Source organism: Microplitis demolitor, chromosome 1 (genome assembly GCF_026212275.2).
Source record: "Microplitis demolitor isolate Queensland-Clemson2020A chromosome 1, iyMicDemo2.1a, whole genome shotgun sequence".
Taxonomy (NCBI): domain Eukaryota; kingdom Metazoa; phylum Arthropoda; class Insecta; order Hymenoptera; family Braconidae; genus Microplitis; species Microplitis demolitor.
Window position 1 is genome coordinate 10,454,682 of NC_068545.1, and position 27,870 is coordinate 10,482,551.

The 27,870-nt window shown below is 30.9% G+C and overlaps 1 protein-coding gene across 7 annotated transcripts in view; it reads left to right on the forward strand.

Moving 5' to 3' along the window:
* LOC103570417 (dystrobrevin beta) overlaps window positions 1–27,870 on the forward strand; it is a 156,714-nt gene that overhangs the window by 43,663 nt on the left and 85,181 nt on the right. For all 7 annotated transcript variants that reach the window (XR_008404454.1, XM_053742585.1, XM_053742581.1 and 4 more), the window contains 6 exons: window positions 12,283–12,499; window positions 15,720–15,802; window positions 15,871–16,022; window positions 16,238–16,346; window positions 16,439–16,605; window positions 16,678–16,805. Coding sequence is in view for 6 of the 7 variants with exons in the window: in XM_053742585.1 (XP_053598560.1) it covers window positions 12,283–12,499; window positions 15,720–15,802; window positions 15,871–16,022; window positions 16,238–16,346; window positions 16,439–16,605; window positions 16,678–16,805 (856 nt within the window). In the remaining variant the exon portion in view is untranslated. The remainder of the gene's footprint in view (window positions 1–12,282; window positions 12,500–15,719; window positions 15,803–15,870; window positions 16,023–16,237; window positions 16,347–16,438; window positions 16,606–16,677; window positions 16,806–27,870) is intronic.

Below are 27,870 nucleotides of genomic sequence, written 5' to 3' on the forward strand. Positions count from 1 at the left end.
TCATTATTATTATCATTATCATTGTCATTATCATTATCATTATCATTATTATTATTATTATTATTATCATTATTATTATTATTATCATCATTATTATTATCATTATTATTATTATCATTATTATTATTATCATTATTATTATTATTATCATCATTATTATTATCATTATTATTATCATTATTATCATTATTATTATTATTATTATTATTATTATTATTATTATTACTACTATTATTATTATTATTATTACTATTACTATTATTATTATTACTACTATTATTACTATTACTATTATTATTACTATTATTATTATTATTAGTATTATTTGTTTTTAGTTAAATGCTCAGGGGGTTATCCCCGGTAGTCCGACTCTACCGAGGGCCTTACCTGAGCGCCACATCATTACTACTGCGATGCGTCATCAACAAGATGATCAGCATGCGCAGCAGGCCAAGTTTCGTTGCCGTAGGAGATGGAGGGATCCGAGAATGACAGCTTTTTGTATCCGCGATGCCAAAAACTCAATTTGCGATAAACAAGTTGGGATTTTAGCCAATGCAGACACAAAAGTCTGCATCATTTCTCCTAGAACGCCAACAATGAGTACGACAAGCTGAACACGGTAGCCTGGGTAAAGTTTGCCAATTTCAAACAGGAGATCCTGATATATCTCGTGTTTGTGCTCTTCTTTAACCGTGATGTTATGTTCAGCTGGAGCTGAAAACTCAATAACATAAATGTTGCGAGCGGTTTTATCGAAGAGCACAATATCAGGTTTATTGTAATCGATTTTCCGCGTTGTTACGAATGGCACGTTCCAATAAATACGGCAACGGTCATTCTCAACAACTTGCGGAATATCTCCTGGCAGATAAGGCAGCTTGTACCACTCTGTCAGACCATGGACTTAATAGTTGGGACTATTAAATAAGTTTATATATTGATATTTTACATGATATTTGACAAGTTTGTTTTCTAATGCGAAATCAGAAGTTTTTTTATCTTCAGCAAATTAAAAATATTAAATTTAAATTTAAGTTTTATCATAAATGTTCATACCTGACTATATCTGATTTCATAAAAAGTTAACTTGCAAGAAATTTTATGTATTATCATATATGTTCATTCCTGACCATATCTGTTCTTACATGAGTTGAACATCATTTAAAAATTTTTAGGTTCCTTCATATATACTCATGCATGACCATATATAATCTTATATGGATTGTATAAATCTCGATACGATTATTTTTCACAAAGTTACAGCTTTCCAAAAATCACAAAAAAATTTATTAAATTTTTCTGTTCTTTTAATTTGTTGCGTAAGTATATATGTTCATATATGTCCGTATGTGATCATTTATTATCTTATGTTGACTGAACATTGAGTAAAAATACTTTATGTTGTATCGTATATGATCATACATGACCATATATGATCTTATATGATTTGGGTATAAGTTAGAAGAAATTTCTTTGCCTTTATATATGGTCGTATATGAACATGTATGACTCATATATGAACGTATATTAATCATATTTGAAAATATATGATTCATGTATAATCTTATATGGTCATATTTAATTATATATAGCCAAATATGAACTTTTTTGTCCCGGTTGTATCTTCATAAATGTTCATATATGCCCATATACAATTATGTATGATTTTATATAGACTGAATATCGAGTAAAAATATTTTATGTTGTATCATATATGTTGGGATAGGCTATGAATATTTATTTAAAATGAAATATATTTTATAATTTAAAATTTTTTTTATTAAAAAGTTTGCGTTTAAAGAAATGTCTTTACTCGAGAGTAATATTTATAAGACTAACTTATTTTCTAAAACTATTTTACAGTGAGGCCTAACAACCTCTCCTTCTTAAAAGTAAATACAAATATATATATATATATATATATATATATATATATTGTAGGGACTGGTATCTTAAATTAATATCACTTATACACTACAATAAAAACACACTTATATTTGAAATAATAACACCACAATTAACAGCAGTAACAGAAAGCAAAGAGATATATATTTTATTGATATACAGATGTTTGCTGTTAAGATGTCAATATAAGACTGACTGACTTAGTCGCGCATCTATAAAAACAAGAGATGAAGGTATTTGTTTTCTAGCTATTCAAATATTTTAAAACATCAGTTTCCCATTCGTTACAATATATATATATATACATTGTAAGGGTTTACTCTGGCTTCCTCGTACCAGGAAGTTCGAGCAATCCTCCTTGTCCGGCTGCTTCGATTATGAGCAACTGGGTTCTGAAATACCTAGTATGACTGAGTACGCAACCTGATTACAGGATAGAGGGAATGGTGTAATAAATTTATTTTATAGTGTAATTCTCTTTATTATAATATTAATTTATTGATTTTATTAATGTTCTGATTATTTACAAACGTGATTTACTGAATATATGGACATTTAGATTATAAGGGAAAACCAAGAGAATTATTGTATTAATATGCGTAGGTAGGAGATCCTGGGTCTGATCTCATCAGTAACATAATCGGTTTGAAGAATTTATTTTATACAATATGAATATTTCTTGTAATAAAATTTAACTACTTAAATAATTTATCTTAATCATTTTTATCAACAAGCCAAAATGAAATTCCGAGATTTATATGTAATTTTCAACAAAATTAAAAAATAAAATTTAAACAATTCTAAATATAAATAACTTCACGTTTGGCAAACTTATAATTAACTGCATGTAGACTTACGTCGATGATCTTCAAATTACGTAGGACATTCTGGACGTGGACTGCAACATACTTGATTGACCCTTTTGCAAGACCATTGGCGACGACTCGATATTATGGCACAGATTTTATAACATAGATTAAAATGAAATCAACTGACTGAACTTTTACAACAAATAAACTGCCTAGACTAGTTCAGTAAATAAACGGACTTGGCAATAAATTAACGGACTTTACAATAGAACGAATTGACTAGTACAAAAGATAGACAGCAATGTGTGCTTAGTGAGCTGGAGAGTGTAGAGTAAGGACCTTGCTAGGCGTCCTCAGCCCTTCACTACATCTCCCAGCTGATTGCTAGATGCTAAGTGTCTGCTAACTGCGTATTAACTGAGCTCATCGCTGATTGCTCGCCCTTATATAGCTATAAAATCTGAGGAGGGGTCATCCACGTGACCTCGCCTGATCTTCCGTCTAGGATGTTTGGCACACTGGCCCATGGGCCTCTTTCGGAGTCTCGGTGAATCGGGTAGCGAATATGCGTTGATAAGGGTGATGTGTGAACTGAGGGGCTCCCCAAAATGACGCGACCGATTTGAGCAGTCGAACCTCTAGCTGTCCCATTACAATATATATATTTTCATCTTGAAGAAAAACACATTGCCTTATAATTATACAGCACTTGGGCCTCATGACGTCAAAGATGTCCTTTGACCGACCCAAGTACCTAAGGTCATAAAAATTCAGTTCAAACTGGTTTACTTTTCTTTCAAGAGAAAACATGCATTCTAAACTTACACTTAGTATTATTTTAAAAGAGAATAAAATATTTATTGAAATAAGAAGAGAATATTAGATTAATTTTTATATTTAATGATTCAGGGGAATCAACAATATACGATCATACATGACCATATATACTCTTATATGATTTGTATATAAGACAGAAGAAATTTCTCTGCCTTTATATATAGTCATATATAAACATGTATGACTCATATATGAACATGTATGACTCATATATAAACATATATGAATCATATCTGATCATACATGATTCATACATGATCTTATATAGGTAAATATGAACTTTTTTTTCCCGGGTCATCATAATGGATGGATATTTTTGTGAATTTTCTGTGCTTCTTATTAAAATATTTTTCTAATCATTCGTCAGAACACTTTTCAATTATTTTTAACGTATTCTATGATAGTTAATTAACAAAGAGATAAGTTTTTTGTTTTTTTATCTTTCTAAGGAGCAACTACATAACTTGATACAAGGGCATTTCGTCTACATTTCCTATACTCTGTATGTTAAATTACGATATTTCAATAATTAATAACGCGAAAACTCTTCGTCACATGTACCTGAAAAAATTAATTTATACGTATTTGACATTAATTAATAACATACTAAAAATTGAGATTTTTTTTTAAATGTTGCAGTAATGTCCGAACAACCTTAAATGGCCGCCAAAAATTTTCGAATGAAAAAAAAAAGTATCAGAGAACGTTGGGTGGAAAATTTGATTACAAGTTGACTGAATTTTCATGGTTTTTCATTTTCTGATAATTTCCGACTGAGTTATAGTGAACACCGCAAATTGTTTTTATCCCAAGGTGTTCTCTGGAAAGCTCTGTTACCGGCTTATACTTCAATATTTCTGCATGATAAAATTACAGAACATTGTCAAAAGTATGCTCAATAATGTACAAAAGGTTCGAATAAAATTGTTCGATCCATATTTGAGAAAAAAACCGTGAAAAAAGTGTTTTTTTTTTTTTTCGCTGAAACCCTAACCCCTCCCTTACAGGAACAGAAAAATTTTATAAATTCTTTAGTGATTTTTGGAAGGCTGTAACTTTGTGAAAAATAATCGTATCGAGGTTTAAAAAAAAAATTCTATAGCATGAAATCTCTAGCTTCGCTGCATTTTTATCAAAATTTTTTAAAAACTCCAGTTATTGCGCAAACATGAGAAATACCGCGAGATAAAAAATTTCTAAATTTTTGTTTTTTTACCGAAAAGCCCACGGACCGTGGAAAAATTGTTTCAACTAAACCAATGCATAGGTCATTTAGCAAATTTATTCAGCTTCAATTTGGCTTTTTTTTAACGTCGTAGAACGATTTGTCGCAGAGATATCAGCCTTCAAACAAAAAACGATACTTTTGGCTTTGATCATCGATATATCAGGGACCGATGATCGCACAGTAAATTTGTGGGCGGCGTTAAAAACTTAAATAAATTCCCTACAAGACTTCTTCATTATTATAAAAAAAAAAAATTTTTTATTTCTAACATCCATTAAAAAAAAACAAAATAAAAAAATGACTTTTTTTGGTTTTTTAGTAAATCAACCGCTATTTTGTAAATATCGATGAAAAGACTTATGTTGCCAGAAACATTTTTAACTTAATGTACCCCTAATAACCCTGTGAATTTGCAAATTGATCTATCGAACCGTTTTTTGGGGGGTGATCGATCAAAGTTTTACTAAACAATTAAAAGAACAAGTTTTGTTCCTTTAATTGTGTAATGATCATCAAAATGAAAAAATAATTTTTTTTTTACACAGTAAATGTGAGGGAAAGAGAAAAAATACGAAAAATTGCAAAAAATGTCAAAAAAAAGTCGAAGAAAACGAAAAAAAAAATTGAAACTTGTTTTTGTGATCAAAAATTTTTTTTTTTGGCTATTATTTATTTATTTTTTCTCTTTCTCTCACATTTACTGAGTAACTAACGCAAATATGAAAGAAAAGTAAAAAAAAAAAAAAATAATTTTTTCATTTTGATAATCGTTACACAATTAAAAGAACAAAACTTGTTCCTTTAATTGTTTAATAAAACTTCGATCGATCACCCCCAAAAAACGATTCGATAGATCAATTTGAAAATTCACAGGGTTATTAGGGGTACATTAAGCTAAAAAAATCCCTGGCAACATTAGTCTTTCCATCGATAATTACAGAGCAGTGGTTGATTTACTAAAAAACCAGAGAAAAGTCAATTTTTTGTATTTACTTCTAATGGATGTTAAAAATAAAAAAAATTTTTTTTTTAATAATGAAGGAGTCTTATAGGGAATTTATTCAAGTTTTTAACGCCGTCCTCAAACTTACTGGGCGATCATTGGTACCTGAAATCTCGATGATCAAAACCAAAAGAATCGTTTTTTGTTTGAAGGCTGATATCTCTGCGACATATCGTCCTACGAGGTTAAAAAAAGCTAAATTGAAGCTGAATAAATTTGCTAAACGACCTATGTATTGGTTCAGTTGAAAAAATTTTTCCACGATCTGTGGGCTTTTCGAAAAAAAAAAAAAAATTTAGAAATTTTTCGTCTCGCGGTATTTTTCATGTTTGTACAATAACCAGAGCTTTCAAAAAATTTGATAAAAATGCACCGTAACAGGAGATATTAAGCTATAAAATGTTTTTTCAAAGTTTCGATACGATTATTTTTCACAAAGTGACAGCCTTCCTAAAATCACTAAAAAATTTATAAAATTTTTCTGTTCCTTTAATTTTTTGCGTTATTGTATTTTTTGCATTTTTGTTTATCACTGAGTCAATTACATTCGCGACGCAGTATTAATGCTCTGAAGTGGCATATACGAGAAGTGGAATTTGAGTTATTATTATTGCTTCTAAATCGTTTCACTCTTGAAAACTTGGAGCCCATGCTTGTCAATCATGTCCTCCTCTTTATTAAATTTTTCTCGCAAATAACGCACATTATGTGTTCACGGAATTCATCTCATTTCCTTTATTAAAAAAAACGATTCAAATCGTTCCCGGGAAAAAATGTTCAGGCATGACCATGTATGTTCATGCATGGTCAGGCCTGAAATTAGACATCATCATGCCTGTTAATGTATGATCGTGCCTGAAGCGTTAAATATTTCAGGCCTGATCATGCATGTCTATGCCGGACTAAGACATGATCATGTGTGAAGCGTTAAGTAGGTTCAAGTCTGAACAAGCATGGCCATGCCTGTTCATGGCTGATCGAGCCTGGAAGGTTAAAAATCTCCAGCTCTAATCAGATCTGGTATGTTGGCTCATGCCTAACTAACTTTGAATAGGCACGATCATGTCTGATATTATAAATTGATCCAAACATAATCATGCATGACTATGCCTGTTTATGTCTGACATGTTGGATTAAAGTCCAAAAACTTAATTAGCGATAATCACAGATGAATTTACCCTACAGTAGGTTTTCAATAATGGCCGAATTATATTATAAATTGAATAATAAAATATACCGTTTATTGATGATTTACAAGTTCAATGATTAGAATAAATGTACCCACGAAACATTTAAAAAATTTTCTTAATATATTTGGTCGTTTACATAGATAATTGCCCACTATAAACTGCATATAATACTCTGTTTTATAACTTTTATGAAAATTAATTTACATTATAGAATATTTAGATGTTTTAAACTTATGTATATTTGGAACTTTCAATAAAGTAAAAATAAGAAATTAATTTTATTTCAGACCTAGAAATAATAATTCGACCTGATCAGATTTGTATAACCACGAGTCTCTTAGGCTCATACACGGAGAAAAAATTATAGTAACAGTTACAATATATTATGGAAATGGTTCCCATATTGCATGGTAACCGGTTTTTTTGAAATGTTGGTTATAGGAACGGCATCCATATATATTATAGTAACCATTCCTATAATTACGGGTATAATTCCCATACGGTATCGGAATAGTTCCTATGGAATTATGGTAATCGTTACTATGTACCTATGGTAATGGTTACTATAATATTATGGTAATCGTTACCATAATATTATGGGAATAGTTACCATAATATTATGGGAATGGTTACCATAATATTATGGGAATGGTTACCATAATATTATGGTAATGGTTACTATAATATTATGGTAATGGTTACTGTAATATTATGGTAATAGTTACTATAATATTATGGGAATAGTAACCATAATATTATGAGAATGGTTACCACAATATTATAGTAATGGTTACTATAATATTATGGAAATAGTTACCATAATATTATGGGAATGGTTGCCATAATATTATGGGAATGGTTAACATAATATTATGGTAATGGTTACCATAATATTTAGAAATTATAATAATTTTTTTTTTCTATAGAATTTTGCAGTGTAAATTATTATGAAGTTATTTATTATTATTATTATTTACAAATTAATTTTTATCTGACCAAAAATAATATTTTATTGTAATATAGTTTCACAAAAAGATTAAGTATACGAAAAAAACGCTTATTACAAAAAAAAATTATTATAATTTCTGAATATTATGGTAACCATTCCCATAATATTATGGTAACTATTCCCATAATATTATAGTAACCATTACCATAATATTATAGTAACTATTCCCATAATATTATAGTAACCTATAACGTAAACCGTTTTTTTTTTCACGACGGAGACGTGAAAGAAACTCGGAGTCGTATGTGGTTACCCAAGTGTATAAAAAAAATTTGGGCGTCGGTTGACCCTGCGGGCCAGCCCCAAAACTTCCCGTTGTTTTCGACCTCAAAGAGCTCGAAAATGTTAGTGTCGATATATTTTCGAGCTCTTCGAGCTCGAAAATGCTATCACATGCTATTGTTTTTTTACGATCTTTTCAAGCTCTAACAACTTACCTGTTATGCTGAAGTTTGAAAATTTAAGAATCGAAAATCATCAATGAAGCGGTTTTTAAAATTTAGTTCCTGATTATGTTCAGTAAAATAAGTGAATTGAGGCAGAAATCAATGTCAGGGATCAAAATCAAGATTTAAATAAGTTTTGACTCATGTAAGAAACAATAAAACATGAAATATCCGATAAAAATATTAAAAACTACGTTTTATCGATTTTTTTGTTGATAATATGATTTAAACTAAAAACCAAGCTCGATGACATTATATGATCAAAGGAAACCATAAAAAAGATGAGTTGGTATAATTTCAGGCATATTTTAGTACGTTATATTATGATTTATCTGGAAAAAATAACATTAAATGTTATTTTTTTAACTTTTCAACGCCGATATCTTTTGAACTAATCAATCGATTTTGATAGTTGACGTGGCAATCGGCGCGTTTTATTGAATTCTAGAGCTGATTAAAATTTGAAATCGATCGCGTCAGTCGTTTCGAAAATATTTAGAAAAAACCGTTTTTCACCATTTCTTTTTCCCGCGATAACTCTCGAATGAATTATCCGATTTTGATGTTTGAGGTGGCAATCGACGCTTTTTATTGAGTACTAGAGCTGATTAGATTTTGAAGTCGATCGTATAAGTCGTTTTTGAGAAATCAATAAAAAACTAAAAAAAAAATTTTTTTTTTTTTTCGTAATTCGCAAATATTTTTGAGTCTATTCAATAAAAAAATCTGAAATTTTCAGGAAAGTTGATGGCCAATAAGCTCTTTCGATTGCCACCTCAACCATCCAAATCGATTCATTAGTTCAAAAGTTACAAAGAGTTTACACACACACACACACACTCGGACATCATTCTGAAAATAGTCAGAATAGCTTCCTAGGACCTCAAAACGTCGACATTTGATGAAAACTCGATTTTCGAAAATCGGGGTGAAAACAATAACTTGCCGAAATTTTTGAAAATCGTCGATTTTCTTAGCGGGAAGTTAAAAATTATAAATAACAATAATAATTATTACTAAAAATCATAAATAATTATAAACAAACTAAAGATGTGCCTGGACCAGCTCCTCAGGCTGGGTTAGTGCACGAGGGCGCCAATCCGTTTTTACAAAACGGACAAAACTAATAACGATCAGGGGAGAGATCACGGGACAAACTCTTGAGCGAGAATGTATGCACCAAGTGGAATGACAACCAAACAAATGTATAATGATTAAACAATAATAATAAGGAATAATTATTACTAAATATATCCAGGAAACAAACAAATAAATATGGGCTATCACTGGGTTCCTTTTACTAAATTATTCAATTCAAAATATATTTAAATAGACTCAACAAATGGTTACAATAATAATCAATTCAATTCAAATAATATTATTAAATTATCCGCTGGAGAAACCAAATTACAAATTACAAACTTTTACCCAATATAATTAGCATGCTTAATTCTTTATAATAAAATTGTATTAAATAATAATACTAATCTTTTCTTATTTTAAATTATTTACTCTGGGGAGAGAAAGACACGGGTACTCAATATATGTGGCAACACTGGGTTGCATACCATTAAATTAGAAAATAAATTTTACCTAGAGAAATAATATTAAATATTCAACTATACTTTTAAAATAACATATGAAATACTAGTGTAAGACAAGGAACCACACTTGCTATCCTTGTCTAATCCTTCAAGGAATTCGCTCGACGCGTCTACGTACATGGAACGTACGCCGAACGAATTCAACTTATTATAACAATATAACTCAGTGTCAATTTTCTATGAAATAAATACCGCGATCAACTCTACTGAAGGACCAGCGATAGCCGATGCAACAAATGATAACACAATTGACTTACCGGCGTTGACAAAAATTACTTCTGGATCTATTCAACCATACGATATGCAAACTATACTTTTGACTCAATATAATAAAAAAACTAATTATTCAAATTAAACAGTTTTTAACTATATAATTATTTCATTAAGGCAACTGGGCCAGAACAATCTACTCAGAAAAAAAAATCACGGACAACAACACGTCCTACCACAAAATCCCGGTCCTCTCTGACTATATCTTTCCTTGATTTTTCCGAGGGAGGGTAAACACTCACGTGTTATCCCCTCTCATGACCTCGGACCCGAAATTATTAATTAAAATAAAACATATAAAATTGTCACACGACCTGAGTTATATCATAATAATAAATCGAATAATATTTCCTATCAATAAACATAAACATAATCGGTACTATCTCTTTCAAATAATAAAATAATAATTAATTTAGTGCACCACGTGGCTGGATAAAAATATTGATTTTTATCCCCACTATATCGACTTACTTTCCCTTCGGTCGATATTTTTATCTATAACATACGCGCACGTGTGCTACTAACTGAAATGAAAATATCGATTAAGTACATAATTTTTAAAATAATTATCAAAACATATATATAAACATAATAAAAAATAATATCTATAAATCCATAATTAAATCATACTAAAATAATCGATCAAAATAATATAAATATTTGAATAATAATAAATTATAATAGATAAATGCGCTTGATTTGAGCTAGGAGGTGTTGTCAAATTCACGGCGAGATGGAAAAGCGCGCGCAGCGATTCACGTTTGAATCGCTAAGTGACAAACCATTAACATAATATTATGGTAACCATTACCATAATATTATGGTAACCATTACCATAATATTATGGTAACCATTACCATATACGCTTAGGAACCGTTACAATGTGGTTATAGGATTGGTTCCTATTTGCTTATGGGAACTATTCCTATGAGTATGGTAATTATCACCATGATTTTTTCACATGCGATATGGGACTTGTTACCATAATGATAGGAATTGTTACCATATTTATGGAAACCTTCCCAGAAAGTATGGGTCTATATCCCATAATCCCAAGTAATCATTACCATAACGGTATGGGATGATATTTCATAAACGTGCTAGGAACAGTTACTATAATTTTTTCTCCGTGTAATTGACAAAATAAATGATTGGTGAGTTTCGACCTAATCAGCCATGAAAAATGACCGGATATGAAAAGACATTAACCAAACTGATTAGGTCTAATCATACCCGGTCATTTTTTATGTCTGATCAGGTCTGAAAACTCATGCCTGTTCATATCTGATCACGTCTGAAGACTCATGCCTGTTTAGGTCTGATCATTTTTTCCCGGCCGGTTGTTAACATAGTTCCGTGTTACTAGACTGTATTATTATTCGGAGTTTTTATTAGTTAAAGAAAGTTCTTATTTTTATTTTGTTTTCAACTAGTTGGACGATCAAAATTATTTTTGTTGCACATACATAGTAAATTAGTACTTTATTCACTAGTTTCATTCCAAGCAATTTAAATTTCTAAAAAATGAAAACGTGGATTGCTAGATTACGGAGCATAGTATCCAATCTCGAAGTCAATTTTTCATAAGCTTTACAAAATTTGCTAGATTACAAAACATGAATACTTGCCATAATAAATTACCAAATTAACTTGACGATTTAAAATTTAACGCCAATGATATAGGTTTGCAATAATGGATTTTCCAAAATTCTTTTCTGATTCAATTTATTATACCTCGTCTACTTTGCCCCAAAACTCTGATCAACATTTATTGAAAACACTGAAATTCAGGTTAATCACGATGGAATAAATTAAAAACATAAAAAAATAAGATGATTATTGTATCCTACAACATTTGATTAGAGTTTTCGAGTTCAAAGAGTGAGATGTAATTTGAGATAAAAAGAACTAGTTAATACAATATGAAAATATTTAACTATAAGTCTAATGTATTAAATTTTTTCACCCATTTTTTCAGTTCACAATGTAGATATTTGGAATGTTATTGAAGCGTTTAGAGAAAATGGTTTGAACACATTGGAATCGTCGTACATGTTAAGTGTTTCAAGACTGGAAACCTTATTATCTTCGTTGTTTCATGCACTTAATAAAAGAGTCCCAATAAATCAGCAATGTAAAGTTGATGCAACAACAGCCCTACTAATGAACTGGTTATTGGTTACATATATGAGCGGGTATGACAGAAATTTTATTAATACAATGATTTTGACTACAATTTTTTGAGAACTTGTTAAAAAGTATTTTTTGTGACAGACACTTGAAATCTACGACATTTAGCGCCTATAGCCGGCAGCTAAAAATATTAGATAAGATACAGCTGGTAAAAAAGATACCTAATCGTTCTAATAGTGACGTCATCATCGGATCAAAAAATATTTTTTGGTTACATGTGCGATGGCAAACGACCAAAAAATATCGAAGTAACTTAACGAGCCATCTTGTAACAAAATTTATTATCATTTTAATTCGTCCACTTTCCAACTTCTCTCTAGTTTTCAACAAATACTCAAATCAATCTTACCAAATAAATAAACGCAGATTTATGACCTGCCATTTATAGGCACTAAATGTAGTAAATTTCAAATATCTGTCACAAAAACTAATGTATTTATCTAGTACAATCGAGTCTAAGACGCTCGTGTGTTGGTACCCTCGCCTTCGGCTTGGGCACCAATCTTCACACTCGCACACTCGCAATCTTAAACACGATCGCACTCGATAGATAAAATACTATAATAACTGTCGTAAACATTTACTAAACATTTGAATAGTTTGAGCTATTCAAATAAGCCGAGTATTTAGTCATTACTGTCATTAGTAAAGTTGTTAATTGAAAAAAAAAAAAATTTCTATGCTTTGAAGATTGGTTTTAATCGACACAGATCCAGCAAAACTTCTAAAAATATGTAAGAATTGTATATTTATTCTGAGATACATTTTTATGATAAAAAGTAGTGTAAAACTATTTTTGGTGGCAAACCTGTCCTTTCCATGGTAATTATTTTACCAGCTCAAGAAAATCATTTATAGCATTCGATAAATGTACATGATATTGGCAAGTACCTTCTTGCAATTGGCAAAAGTTGTGTGAATACATACAATTCTTATCGTCACCATTGAAATAGATCATTAGACTGATTGATTCTCGGCAAATATAAGCACATTATATTATTTCTTAATTAAATTCATAAATTAAACAAAGATTTCGTTGTTGGTACTTACTAGATCTTAGTTGTCTTATGAAATCCCACACGGAAAAAAAAATGTTAAAATTTACTCGAATTGTCAATACTTTTTATTGTTTCAAACATTACTGCGGCGCCCGGATGTGATTTTGTTGTATATTATAAGGTACAAGGTTCAAATATATAAATGATCTGTTAAAATATACTTATGGTCAAAAATGAAGAGTACAGGATAAACATATAATTTTAAATTTCCAGTAGTAAAAATTATTATCTTGAATTGTAGTTCCATTGGCAGAATGATATTTTCTAGACTGACTATGGTAAAAACTAAAATTTAGATCATAAATTTCCAAGCAATAAAAATCTTCAACTCGATATATATAATTTCATAGTCGATCGTTATTTTATTTTGTGCAACCATACTAATAATTTTTGTTCTGAACCCTTATTTTTATTATTTGAAATAATAAAAATTGTTTTTGTTTTTTTTTTTTTTTTTTTTTTTTTTCGCTCTATTTTATATTTGTTTATTTCGAATTATTTACTTCTGACTTTTACCGTTGCTCTTGTAGTACAAGGTTACATTCGGGTTTCTGATTTCACCCCCTCCCTCTCCCTTCTTTCATTGTCTATTTTCTTATTATCGTGCATCTAATTGATTGCATCCTTGTCTGTATTATGAATAACTGATTGAGTTGGTACAGTATGTTTTTCGACCTTTTATATGAAAAATCATCAGTAAATTTCAGCCGACTCACGGGCTCGAACCGCTGAACCTTTCGCGAACAGAGTCCAGTCCCTGACACACTAGAGCACTCGGCCACCGCATGCGTATGAAAATCGAAAGGTATTTTCGGACTTCAATTGATAATGGTAGCGCATAGAATTTTACTGCATCAAACAATAAAATTTGGTGAGGCTGATATATACTTTTTACAAATTGATGAAGTATAATATACAGTTTCACATAGTCAATCTTCATGAGTTTCAGTGGCAATATTTTATCACTTGCTTTAATAATAAATATCCGTGAAAATGTATTTATTCGCGTTCAAATCATTAAATTTGACTGTTGACTGATATTAGAATTTAAAAACAACTCCTAGTAAAGTTTCTTATTTAAAGGACTTTACAAAATAACGGTCTACCTAAATTTATTATTTTCTATCCTTTGTATTTTATTATTTGAGACTTTAATTTCTTATTTTACAAACAACAGATATTTAAACTTTGGCAGTTAATCTTTAAAGTTAAATTTTTTCAGCATTTACTTTATCTTTTTTATAGTTTTAAATAATCATTTTAGCTAAATGAACTGTATATTTTAGCATTCGATTTATAATTATTATTTATTTAATATTGAAACCATGATTTTACTATTTGAATGAATAATAATTGCTAAAAATATTATAATAATTAGACATCAAGCATTATTTATTACAGTTCCTTTTTTTCCGTGCAGAATAAATTACGGTCATTAGTACTGGATTCGCGAGAGGATAAAGGCTGGGGTTCAGCAGCTATTTTGTCAGGATAGTATTCTCAAATTTCATATCTTGATTTCTCCTCAGTATTTTTTTTTTTCACTTTCATCAAAACAGAGGTCATTATATCGGGCTTCTAGGAAGGTACTCTTACGATGTCAAATTTCTTTGTCTATTTTCGAAAATTTAACAACGAGTCTACTAAAAATATTTTCCCTAACGTTGTCGCTATCAGATGGGTATGATTATTCTGATAGTAGCTAAAAGTATTATCGTCATCACGGTCTTCAATCTCATTGTCGTAATGATTACTATAAATCTATTTATCTCATATAGCTTCATTATATTTTCAATGCCAAAATTATTTGGATCAATGTCATATTCCAAATAGGTTAATTCATTAATAATGCCCTATAGTAAACGTTCAGCCATTCAAAATGTCGGATATCGAGCAGTACAAGTGGATTTTGTTACTTTATACGACGGTCACGAGACGTTCTTGACGTCAGTAACTCAGCTACTAGCTGTCATTTGCTGTCACTTGCTGCCACGTATCTATTCTCATCCTCCGTGATGATTCAAGTATAAAAATACAGTATTCATACGCTAACTAGGCCCGTCAGTGGCTGTAATACGTCATAATCTATAATATAATTAATAATCATTTTCTCGCATAACTATACCAGTACTTATAACTTTTTTTATTCTTATGTTTCATGAAGCGAAAACAATAAGGTAACAGTATTTTCAATTAAAGTGGCATTAGCAACTTTATGTGCAGGAAAACTTATCGACAAGTTCCGTTGTAAGTTGCATACTATAGGACAAGTTTGGATAAAGCCTGATTTATTCAAAAGTTTCGGTTCTTTCCAGATATTTACTCTCAAATATCGGATAGTAATGGACATATGATGCACTGGAAGTTTACCGAATATTTAAAAGAAATTTTATCTTTACCTGCTGCGGTATATGAAACACCGTCTTTCCCATATTCAGAAGATCTTAGTAACTCAATTTTTAAACCAGTAAATACAATTTGAGCTAAACGTCATAACAATACTAATATTTTATCTGTATATCCAACATTTTTATTTTTCGCAATTTTATTTTTGCTTCATCAGGCGATTATAATGTAAAATACTAATACCGTCAAGCTTACATCATAGTCACCTGATGAAGCAAAAATAAATTTGCGAAGCTTTGCGTAAAATAATTGTTTCTTATTCACTTTTATTTTTAGGATTCAAAGGTTACGGTTAACAATTTTCTCGATACATTTATGTCCGATGCTGGGCCTCATTGTTTGATATGGTTGCCATTGTATCATAGAATAGCGAATGCTGAATCAGGTATTTAACATTTTCTTATTCAGTTTAATTTTATATTATAAATTTAAATATCATTCGATCTTCTTTTAACTTACTATTTTTCTATCTTACAGTTTTTCATCCTATAATGTGTGACGCGTGTCACAAATCCAATTTTTCAGGATTTCGGTACCGGTGTCAAAAATGTATCTCATATCAATTATGTCAAGATTGTTTTTGGCGAGGTAAAGTGTCCGGAGGGCATACAAATGATCACGAAACGAGAGAATATAGTAGTTTTGTAAGTTATTTATCAATTCTTCAATGTTCATTCATCATTGTGATGAAGGCTTAAAATGTGAATTCCTTATAGAAGTCACCGAGCAAGCAAATTGGGCATTCATTACGAAAGAGCTTTAGATGTGTGCCAGAAAAAGAAAAGAACAGTCTTCCTAGATATCCCGAACAACCAGAAAGGACATTAGATCTATCTCATATTGTGTTGGTATCATATAGCAATAGAAAACAACTTTTTTTATTTTATATGTTGTGCATGTGTCAGGGCCGTATTTAGGGGGGGGGGGGGGGGTTAAAAGGCTAAATCGTGAAAAAAAAACGCTTTTTTACGCATTTTTTTAGGCGTATGGATTGATCTAATTTATTACAACCTTTTGAACATTATTAAGTCTAGATTCAACAACATTACGTAATTTTTTTTATGCAAAAGTTCTCTGATTATTTTTTTATTTTTTGTGGTCATTTAAAGTAAAAACTGCTATTTTTTACTAAAATTTGCGCCATTTTGGAGGTGGAAAACCCTCTTGATTCATTACTTCTTCTTTGATATACTTACTTATCAAATATACCAATCATGTGTTAGTTATTTCCAATTCATATTTTTAATTATTTCTTAGTTTAAGTCAACATTATCAAATGATTATATTAATTAATTATAATGTCGGGGTTTGCGTATCTTTGTTTTACCTTATCCTATTTTCTAATCCTTTCATCCGTTTAAGTATTAGACTCTTTAATAGATAATGATGCAGTTGTTCTCATTGTCTATTACCGCAATTATGACGCCATAGTCATAATTGCAATCACACACATCGGCCAGCTATCTCTTTCTATCGCGTAGTGAATTATACCCATGGGTAGAAGGATGAACAAAAACCTGATTTAACATCGTCATCAGCTAAGTATAATAATTCTATTATTATGAATATAACTTAACCGGGTATACTATTTAATTATTTAACATTTGATTAAGTGGTTTATCATGCGAATCTATTTATTATCCTAAATCATTGCGTACATTACATACAAAACGTGGCCCCACTAATCCCGATCCTTTATATGCACCTAGCATATATAAACTCAAGGTCACACGGTCGTCTGGTCCTTACGAACCGGGTAATACAGGATCAATTACCAAATAATTAGCGGCAATGCTAGAAGGGACACGGGCCCATTTCTTATGAAAATAGGAGATTGGTAACGAATGATTGATTGACCTCTCCAATGAGAGGAGTTGACCTCAACTACGTTTTAGTCAACGTTGGGGGGAGATATTTTATAAGGAGAAAGTGTATACCAAGTTTGAAATAAATTGGTAATGTAGTTTTTAAAAAGCAGTGCTCGCGGACTTTGAAAAAGTAGTTTCGAAGAAAATACGTTTAAAGTCTAAATGCTGAAAATGAAAAAAAAAAAAAATTTTTTTTTCAACTTACACAAAAATTCTTTAAAACAGAACAATATAGGTTAGAACGATCACCAAGTGGATAAACTGTATACCTTGTAACAGGGTAATTTTCAACCTTGCCAAGTTTGACCCCTTTATTAATAGTTGTTAATAAGGGCGCCACTGGAAGATAAGACTCGGCCTTCCAGAACCGGAGATGTTATATTAAATTAATTTCAGGGTCGTTGAATTTTATGAGAGTAAGATAGGATGAGGAATTAAATTTATCACACAATATTTTGTTAATATAATTTACAAATTTTATTTATCTCAAAACAATTTTACCCACCGGGTTTTATTTCACTTATAATTATTTTACTACTAAGATGTCCACCGGACTTTATTACATTGAATACTTGGTCCCCTGGACTTTATAAATTTAAAATAATAAATTGGCCCCTGGCCTGATCCCCTGGATCTATTTAAAACTGAGTCCCCTGGACTTATACAATTTTTGAATAATAAATTGGCCCCTGGCCTGATCCCCTGGATCTTAAATAAAAATTTGGCAACTTGCCAGATCCCCTGGATCTAATTATTTCCCAAAATATTTAATTAAAAATTCCCTTGGAATTATTTCATTTCACACACACACACACACGTTGAGCTTATCTTTCTCTTGTCCACTGGACTTAATTCACACACACACCGAATATAATTTAATTAACTTTTCTCACTAACATTTTAATTTTTCTTAATTTAATCACTTTCCATTTTCCCTTTTATATAATCATTTAATTAATTTGTAATATTTTCCAGTAAAAATTTATCTATCCAGTAATATAGTTTCTGACTCGAGTAACTGACGCTATCTCTCTCTACTTCGCGCGTCTCAGTCTGTCTCTCTCTATTTCGTGTCTTTTCTTCGCGTTAACTTTATATTTTTCCTTAACCAATTTTACTAATTTTTACTGATATCAATTTATTCTATTTAATTTTTAATTAATTAATTTCCCAACAATTCTTTATCACTTTTCACAGCACTTGGTTATCTTAATCTTATTAATTCTTATAGATATATATACAAATTTTGCTTATTAATTATTACCGATTAAATTACATTAAAAATTAATAGACTTAACTATTCTAATTTCTGGCTCCACGCCTAGAAATTTCTTTAGTCTTTATAATTCAAAATTCTGGCCTCTGCCGAGAATTTTTGTCCGACGGACCGCGCGATTAATTACAAAAGGGAATTCTGGCTTCTGCCGAGAATTTTATTCTATCGGAACGACTTAGAAATGGCGACTGCCCACGAGTAATAAATTCTTAATAATTATTAAAATTAATTGTTAATAAATTGTGGCTACTGCCGACAATTTATTTACCTTTCTTATTCCCCGTGACGGTCTTTCCTTCCTTCTATCCTTCCCTGCCGATTTCCTTGTCCTTCCAATCTCCAACTCTCCTTTTTTCTTTTATAATGTGCAGTTAGATCTTTTCCTTTCACGTGTAGTTTCGCTTGGTCTTCTTCTTGCCGGTCCGTCCGACTCTGTGTGTATTCACCTCGTGCACTCACTAATATCTAAGCCCGAGACCCTTCGGCCATTTTCGTAAATTTTCCCACTCTTCTAAGTTCCTAAGTAGGGAGGGAGACTGAGTCTCCAAAATTGGCGTTTTCCGGGGACCAGTCGATAAACTAGATTTCGGGGTTAATCGATTTTCGATAACTAACCAACCGCGGGGAATTCCAGAATAATTTAAATTTAAATTATTTGAATAAGTTTAATTTTACCCCGTTACAACCTGCACTCCCTTTCCGACTGCCCGCAGCTATCGAAGCTACAGTTTTACCCTGGTTGAAGAAACTGATTGAAAAAAATTGAGAAGTGGTCACTCCATGCAAACTGTATATCTATATATACAAACAAAAAAATTGAAATTATGGAAAAGAATACGAATTTCGTCTTTGAGAGTTTTGTTTTGATCGACTTCAAATTCAGAGACTATATTCTTAAAATGTGTAGCTATAAGAAAACCAAAAATTATAAAGATTCGTGATTAAAGGAACGGGGAAAGATTTGTAGTTCAGTTTTTCCGTAAAAAACTAACTATATTGTCCCTACCAAATTTTTAAGAATATTTGTGTATATGTGCACTGTAACCTATCACTTCCTTACTAAAATTGGAGATAGATAAATAATATATAACATTTCAGTTATTTTCTGTGATCCGATGATTAGATCAAGGATTTTCACGTAAATTGGAAAATTTCAATTGGTAGTTATGAACTCTTGTAATGTTTCAATGACTTCCATGTTTAAAATTCTAATATATACTAGCTCACTTAATTATTCACACATAATTCAATACGTCTTCATACAGAGGCTTAAATGATATAATACACTAGGGTGGGCCAAAAAAAAGAACTAATTTTTTTTTCTTTAATTACCGTGAAAATATTGTTAAAGATGATGAAAAAAAAAATCTGGTAAAGTTTGAGCTCTTAATATAAATATTAAGAGGTGGCTCATCGGGTTTTTTTAATTCCCATTTAAATAGCATGGAAAAAAATAATTTTTTAGTTTGGAATTTTTTACCTCGGCAATGGCTCATCGTACAAATAAGCCTAGCATACATTTTCGTAGGGAATTTAACGTTCTACAAAAAAGCTCTCTCATCATTTTTCGATAAATCCATCTGTTCAAAAGTTATTCGAGCTCGAAGTCAAGTTAGAGTAAATTTCGAGATCTTTTTACTTTTTTGGCGAAACTATCGGACTTATCGTAAAATGTCATAGAATCTTTTTTGTAGACAATTTTATTTCCTACAAATTATCATTGAAAAATTTTTTTCAAACTCTGCATTGTTTTCTAGTTATTTCCATTTTAATGCCAAGTTCTCGAAATCGATCAGAAAACTACTTTTTTAGGAGCTTGGCATTAAAATATAAATAACTAAGAAAAATAATGAAGTTTAAAGAAAATTTAACAGAGATAATTTGTAGGAAATAAAATCGTCTACAAAAAAGATTCTTTGACATTTTATGATAAGTCCAATAGTTTCACCGAAAAAGTAAAAAGATCTCGAAATTTACTTTAACTTGACTTCGAGCTCGAATAACTTTTGAATAGATGGATTTATCGAAAAATAATAAGAGAGCTTTTTTGTAGAGCGTTAAATTCCCTACAAAAATGTATGCTGGGCTTATTCGTACAATGAGCCATTGCCGAGGTAAAAAATTCCAAACTAAAAAATTATTTTTTTCCATGTTATTTAAATGGGAATTTAAAAAACCCGAAGAGCCACTTCTTAATATTAATATTAAGAGCTCAAACTACCAGAATTTTTTTTTCGTCATCTTTAACAATATTTTCACGGTAACTAAAGAAAAAAAAATTAGTTCTTTTTTTTGGCCCACCCTAATAATACACTCATGCCAAAAATTGAAAGAACAGAAAAATTTTAGAAATTTTTTAGTGATTTTTGCAAGGCTGTAACTTCCTAAAAAATAATCGTATCAAGATTCAAAACAAAGCATTTTATAGCTTGAAATCTCTAGTTTTGGTGCGTTTGGATCAAAAATTTTCTAGAGCTTCGACTATTGCACAAATATGAGAAATATCGTGAGACAAAAAATTTCCAATTTTTTTTTTTTCAAATTGCCCACAGCCCGTTAAAATTTTTTTTTTAGCTAAACCAATGCATAGCTCGGTTATCAAATTTATTATGCTTTAATTCGCATTTTTCTTGGTGTTTTGTACAACATCTTGTCGCTGAGATATCAGCTTTCAAACGAAAAATGATCCTTTTGGATTCGATCATCGATGTTTCAGGTACCAATGATCGCACAGTAAATTAGAGGGCGGTGTTAAAAACTTGAATAAATTCTCTACAAGACCCTTTCATCATTTCTTGGAAAATATTATTTTCTTATTGTTAACTTTCATTAGAAGTAAGTACAAGAAAATGCCTTTTTTAGTTTTTCAATAAATCAACTACTACTTTATAAATATCAATGGAAAGACTACTGTTGCAGGGCAATTTTTTAGCTTAATATACACCTAATAACCGTATAAATTTTTAAATTGATCTATCGAAAAGTTTTTCGGGGGTTATCTATCAAAGTTTTGCTAAACAATTAAAGGTACAAGTTTTGTTCCTATAATTGTGTAATCATCATCAAAGTGAAAAAATAATTTTTTTTACTTTTCTTCCATTATTGCGTTGGTTATTCACTAAAGTGAGGAAAAGAGAAAAAACAATTCCAAAAATTGTCAAAAAAAGTCAAAGAAAAAAAAATTGAAACTTCTTTTTTGTGTTCAAAATTTTTTTTTTGTCTATTTAGCTGCTACGAAGGGGCAGTTGAAATTCATTGGATATTTTATAAAAGTCAAGGACACTGTCTGAGAATTCCCTTAAGTGCGGACGAATATCCTTTTTTAGATTATAAAGATAACTAACACGTAATTCTAAGTTAATTTTTAAAATTCACTTGCTGAATGAGAAAAAAAAAACTTTGAAAAATAGTATACTCCGAACGGCACAGTATTTCAAAAATCGGTCTATCGGTTGACCCTGTGGGCCAGCCCCAAAACTTCTCGATGTTTTCGAGCTTCTTGAGCTCGAAAACATCGTTGTGAATATATTTTCGAGCTCTTCGAAAATACTTTTGTTTGCCATTGTTTTCAATAAAAACCGTTTTTAGCATTTCGTTCTCCCACAATATCTAGCGAACAAATTAACCAATTTTGATGGTTGAGGCGGCAATCGACGCGTTTTATTAAGTTCCAGAGCTGATTAGATTTTGAAATTGATCGTTTGAATCGTTTCTGAAAAATCAATAAAAAACTAAAAGAAAAAAAAATTTTTTTTCGTAATTCGCAAATATTTTTGAGTCTACTTGATCAAATAATCAAAAATTTTCAGAAAAGTAAATGGCCAACATGCTTTTTCGATTGCCACCTTAACCATCCAAATCGGGTCATTAGTTAAAAAGTTACAAATAGTTTACACGGACACACACATGGGCATAAATCTAAAAATGGTCAGAATAGCGTCTTAGGACCTCAAAACGTCGACATCTGATGAAAACTCGATTTTTGAAAATCAGGGTGAAACGAATTTTTTAAAAATCATCGATTTTCCTAGCAGGAAGTAAAAAAATTTTGTTCATGATGAATTTAAATCGGAATTCCATGACGAAACTCAGATCGTGACATAAATATGACTTTTATCATGAATTTACTCCAACTTTTTGTCTAGTAAATCTGTATCTATTCTAAAATTAATTTATTATTACATTTTTGAATTGGACTTGGGATGACTTCGATAGAAACTTGACTGAATTTTTGCTGATTTAAACCCTTTGTCAAATTTATCGATTGAGAAATTATCAATACATCCTATCAAGTATTTGATTTACGTAAATCAGTTTCGATTGTAAAATTAATTTAGGAATCCAACTTCGGATCACTTGGATAAAAATTTGATTGACTCATAATTTTGTCGTGATTAATGTTGTTGATTCAAATTCATAATGAAAATCATATTTGTGTCACGATCTGAATTTACAGATCCACATACACCCACTCTTATATCTACTCTTACCGCCACATACAACATACCCTCAAAGATCAGTGGCTATTTTTTATACATTTTTGAAGAAGTAGATTTACTCTTATATCCACATACATCCACTCCTACCTCCACATACAATGTTCCCTTAACGATCAGCAGCTATTTTTTATTACTTTTTGAAAGTAATTTATTTAAGCTTATCTCTACATACATCCACTCTTATATCAACTCTTAGCACCACATACAACATTCTATCAGACATTGGTGGCTATTTTCAATACATCTTTGAAAGTAGGTCTATTACGCTTGTCTCTACATACATCCACTCTTATATCCACTCTTACCACCACATACAATATTCTCTCAAAGATCAGTGGCTATTTTCTATGCCTCTTTGTAGGTATCTCATTTACGTTTATATTCACATATATCTACTCTGCATTTTTGTGTACATTCTCTAATTTTCTTATATCTACTTATTCATTCACATATATCCGCTTACATCCACACAGGAGTGCGAATATTCACTCCAAAAAATTAAGGTATAAATAGAAGTTTGAAATAAAAAATTTTGAAAAAAATCGAAAGATACAAACATTTTTCAAAATTCGATTTAAAATTTAAAATTTATGACAGAGAGATTATTCTTGCCAAGTCTGGTCGCACCTAGTATTATAGTCGAATAATAGGGCGCCACTGGAAGATGGAATCGGCCTTCCAGAATCGGATGTTGTATGATTTTATTTAAATTAAATTAGATTAGTTTATTACTCAGGGTCGTTTGTAATATTTTATGAGAGAGGAGAGGAATCGTAGAGTAGGCTGAAATAATGTTAATCCAAATTAAATTAAATTAAGCACCTTGCTTTATTTTATCAACCTTATGACAATAATTATTTCTTATGACAAACTAAGATACTTATGACAAACTAATGTGTCCCCTGGACATTACTTATGACAAACTAAATTTCCTTATGACAAACTAATAATTTTCTCGTCTCCCGGACGATTAAATATGGCAAACTAAATTGCGTCCCCTGGACGTTTTTCTTATGGCAAACTAATATGCGTCCCCTGGACGTTAGCCACACCCACACACCCATGTTAAAATACACCTCGTCCCCTGGACCGTAAACCTTAATATTAATTTTAAAATCATCCCCTGGATGTATAATTATTTAAAAGAACTTAACCTGTCCACCGGACCTAAATCACAGACACAGTTTTTCCTTACTCTAATTGACTCTACTTTACTTTATTTAATTTTGTACTCAATGACATCACTTTCTTTTACTCAATTATTAAACTTGATTTTTCAATATAAAAATTTTACTAATAAAAGTTCCAATATAAATTTTTCACCAATATTTAATTCTTATTAAATTCCACTGACTTATTTAATTCATTTTATATTTATTAATTAATTAATTTTGGTTTCAATTTAATCATTAAATAATTAATTTTCCACAGATAAATTTGCCTACTACTTTTATCAAAAATATATTCACTCGATTTTACTCATGACAAAATAATCCGTTTCTTTCAATTTTCTCAATAACCATTTACTGTAATTTTCTAGCGTCTTTTAACAACACTAATTTATTTATTTAGAAATCTTATTTTATAATTATAAAAATTATTTTATTATCACAGAACGACTAGAATTACGTTTAAAATTGACTAGAACATTCATCCAGTGATTTGGCGTCACCAGGCCTGAATTTACGATTTTACAACACGGACAATTTTGTCTAACGCGGCCGACAGGCCTGTTATAATTTTATAATTGATATTGAATTTAATTGAATTTAATTATCGGACAATTTACGCGGAAAATTATTTTATTCCAGCCGAGAGGCCTCGAATAGAATAATTTTAGAGTTACGACAAGATGGCGAATACGCGGCAAAAGACGACGGAAATTTCGAGACACATGGTTGAACCGGCCGACGGGCCTTGAGCTACCAATCTAATTTCACGAAACCAGCAGAAAGATATTAAGTACTTTATTTATAATTAATTCGGCCCTCTAATAATTAAATTAGAGGCCTTAATTAATTATAAATTTTACCTTGAGGAAAACTCCAACAATTTCAAAATTCCAGCCGATGTCCGGGCTATTCTGCTTCTCTGGGTTTTCCTTAGCTTCGCCGCTCGAAATTTCACCCGTACTCTCTCTCGCTTAACAATGGATTTTAGCAATTGATAACCTGTCAATGATCAGTACGCATTAGTATTTTATTAAATTATTAATTATTGTAATCACCGGCCCAAAGGCCTGATAATTAATTAGACAGTTAGATTTTATTTAATCAATCGCCTTGTTCCACGTGAAGCGGACGTAGACTTATATATTTACCTTGGTTATTGTAAAAACTTTATCTATTTACAAATTTAATTATTTAATTTCCGGAACTGGGTGTTAGAAGGTCGTGAAATAATAATAGTCAAGTATGAAAAAAACAATTAATATATTAACAATATCACAGCACAGTAACTTGAACAAAAGTAAATTTGATCCGATTATAAGAATTAAGAATGTATTGAGTTGATCCGATGAGTAGGACATGGATGTGTGTATCACACCACGCCGAGCGTAACAAATGTTATAATTTAAGTAATTATTAATTACTGAACAGATTTATATATGTAATCGATCCGATCAGAAATCGTAGGAATACACTGAGTTGATCCGAGTAATTGAACATGGATGTGTGTATCACACCATGCCGAGCGTAACAACTGTTTACACAACTTAATTAGTTATTAATTAATTGAACAGAATTTATTTGTAGGTAATTTAAGTATAGGAACCCGGTGGAAATACCAGTCCGGGCCGAGCGTAGCAGACGTTGATCCGAGCACATGATCACAAAATCAATTGAACAGTCATATTTAATTATAAATTAATTGAGCAATATTGATTAAGTTAAATATTAATTGTCAATAACAATTATACACAATTGATCCGAGCAGCACTTAGAAAAAACGACGCCGTGGTCAAGCCACGTGTCGTGAACAGGTTAGAATTAATGATGTTGAGCCGATGGCGTCTGAATCAGAACTATCTAATAAATTATATTGGCAAGATGGTTACCTGGTGAATTAAGCACGTTCTGGGAACTTCTTAATCCTTGACAGGGTGAAATAATTTGCGGTGAAAAATGTTTTGTACGTTGAGAAAGGAATTCACTGTTGACAGCGTCGTAGCAGCAAAGAGAAAAACGGTTGCCGGGGGTGAGTTAGCTGCGTCACCGGATGGGCGCTAGCGGCTGAACTCCCGTCGGATCGCGGGAAATTCAGATCGGTAATCGATAATTACCAAACAGTTATCCTTTGCGTCCTGCCAGTGTCGTCGTCTGGACAACTCTCTCGATTTCACGTTCCGCAGTCCCTTATATCGTCTCACTTTCAGTTCACTTCCCCGGAAACCTATTCCCACTTTCTTAACCTAAGGAAATGACGAACGGACGGGCCTTAGTGATCCATGCGACACCCGGTGACTAGTCGTATCACTAACTCGCAACTTACGAGATCGTTGGCCGGTTATTGGCGGGAACGAAATTTAAATTCAAATTAATTATTTACATTCATAAATTTACCCTGTTACAAATTCAAAAATCTTTATCAAAAATACTTTAAATGTTTTTTTTTTGTATTTTTTTCAATAAAGGCAATTTAAGAACGAAAATTAGAAAAAAAAGTCAAATTTGAACCATTTTTGAAGAAGTTATGACCGAGAAACTAAAAAAAAAAAACGATTTTTTTGAAAATTCGATATCATTTGAACGAGTTTCCAAAAAAATTTCAAAATTTACCAGAAAAGCGATTTTTAAGGAAACTAAAACATATCACAAAATTTAGGAAATAAAAAAAAAACACTTTTTTCAAACCGTCTGATTTGGCGTGGAACGCCCCATGTACAACTTGCTGTACAATTTAGCGTAAATTTCCCCCAATTAGAATGCAAATTCACTTGAAAAGTTCACTCCAAAAAATTTGTTGTCAATTTTCAGGCAAATTTTTATATAAATTTATTGTTAATTTGACTTGAAAAATTGTAAAGTATTTTTTTACCGTTAAATTCTAGATATTTTTATGCATAAATTTCCTTACCTTCTGAAATAGTGTGAATCATAAGAATGAACATTACCGACTTTTTTTTTCTAGTAAAAAGTTACCTCCCCTGATAGCCAAGTTGGCGATCATCTTGCGTCAAATTAACAGCCGTAACCTGTCGCCAAGCTGGCTGCAAAAATTGGCATTTTCAAAGATGATAGCAACTTTCTGAGAAGGTTGGAGGTA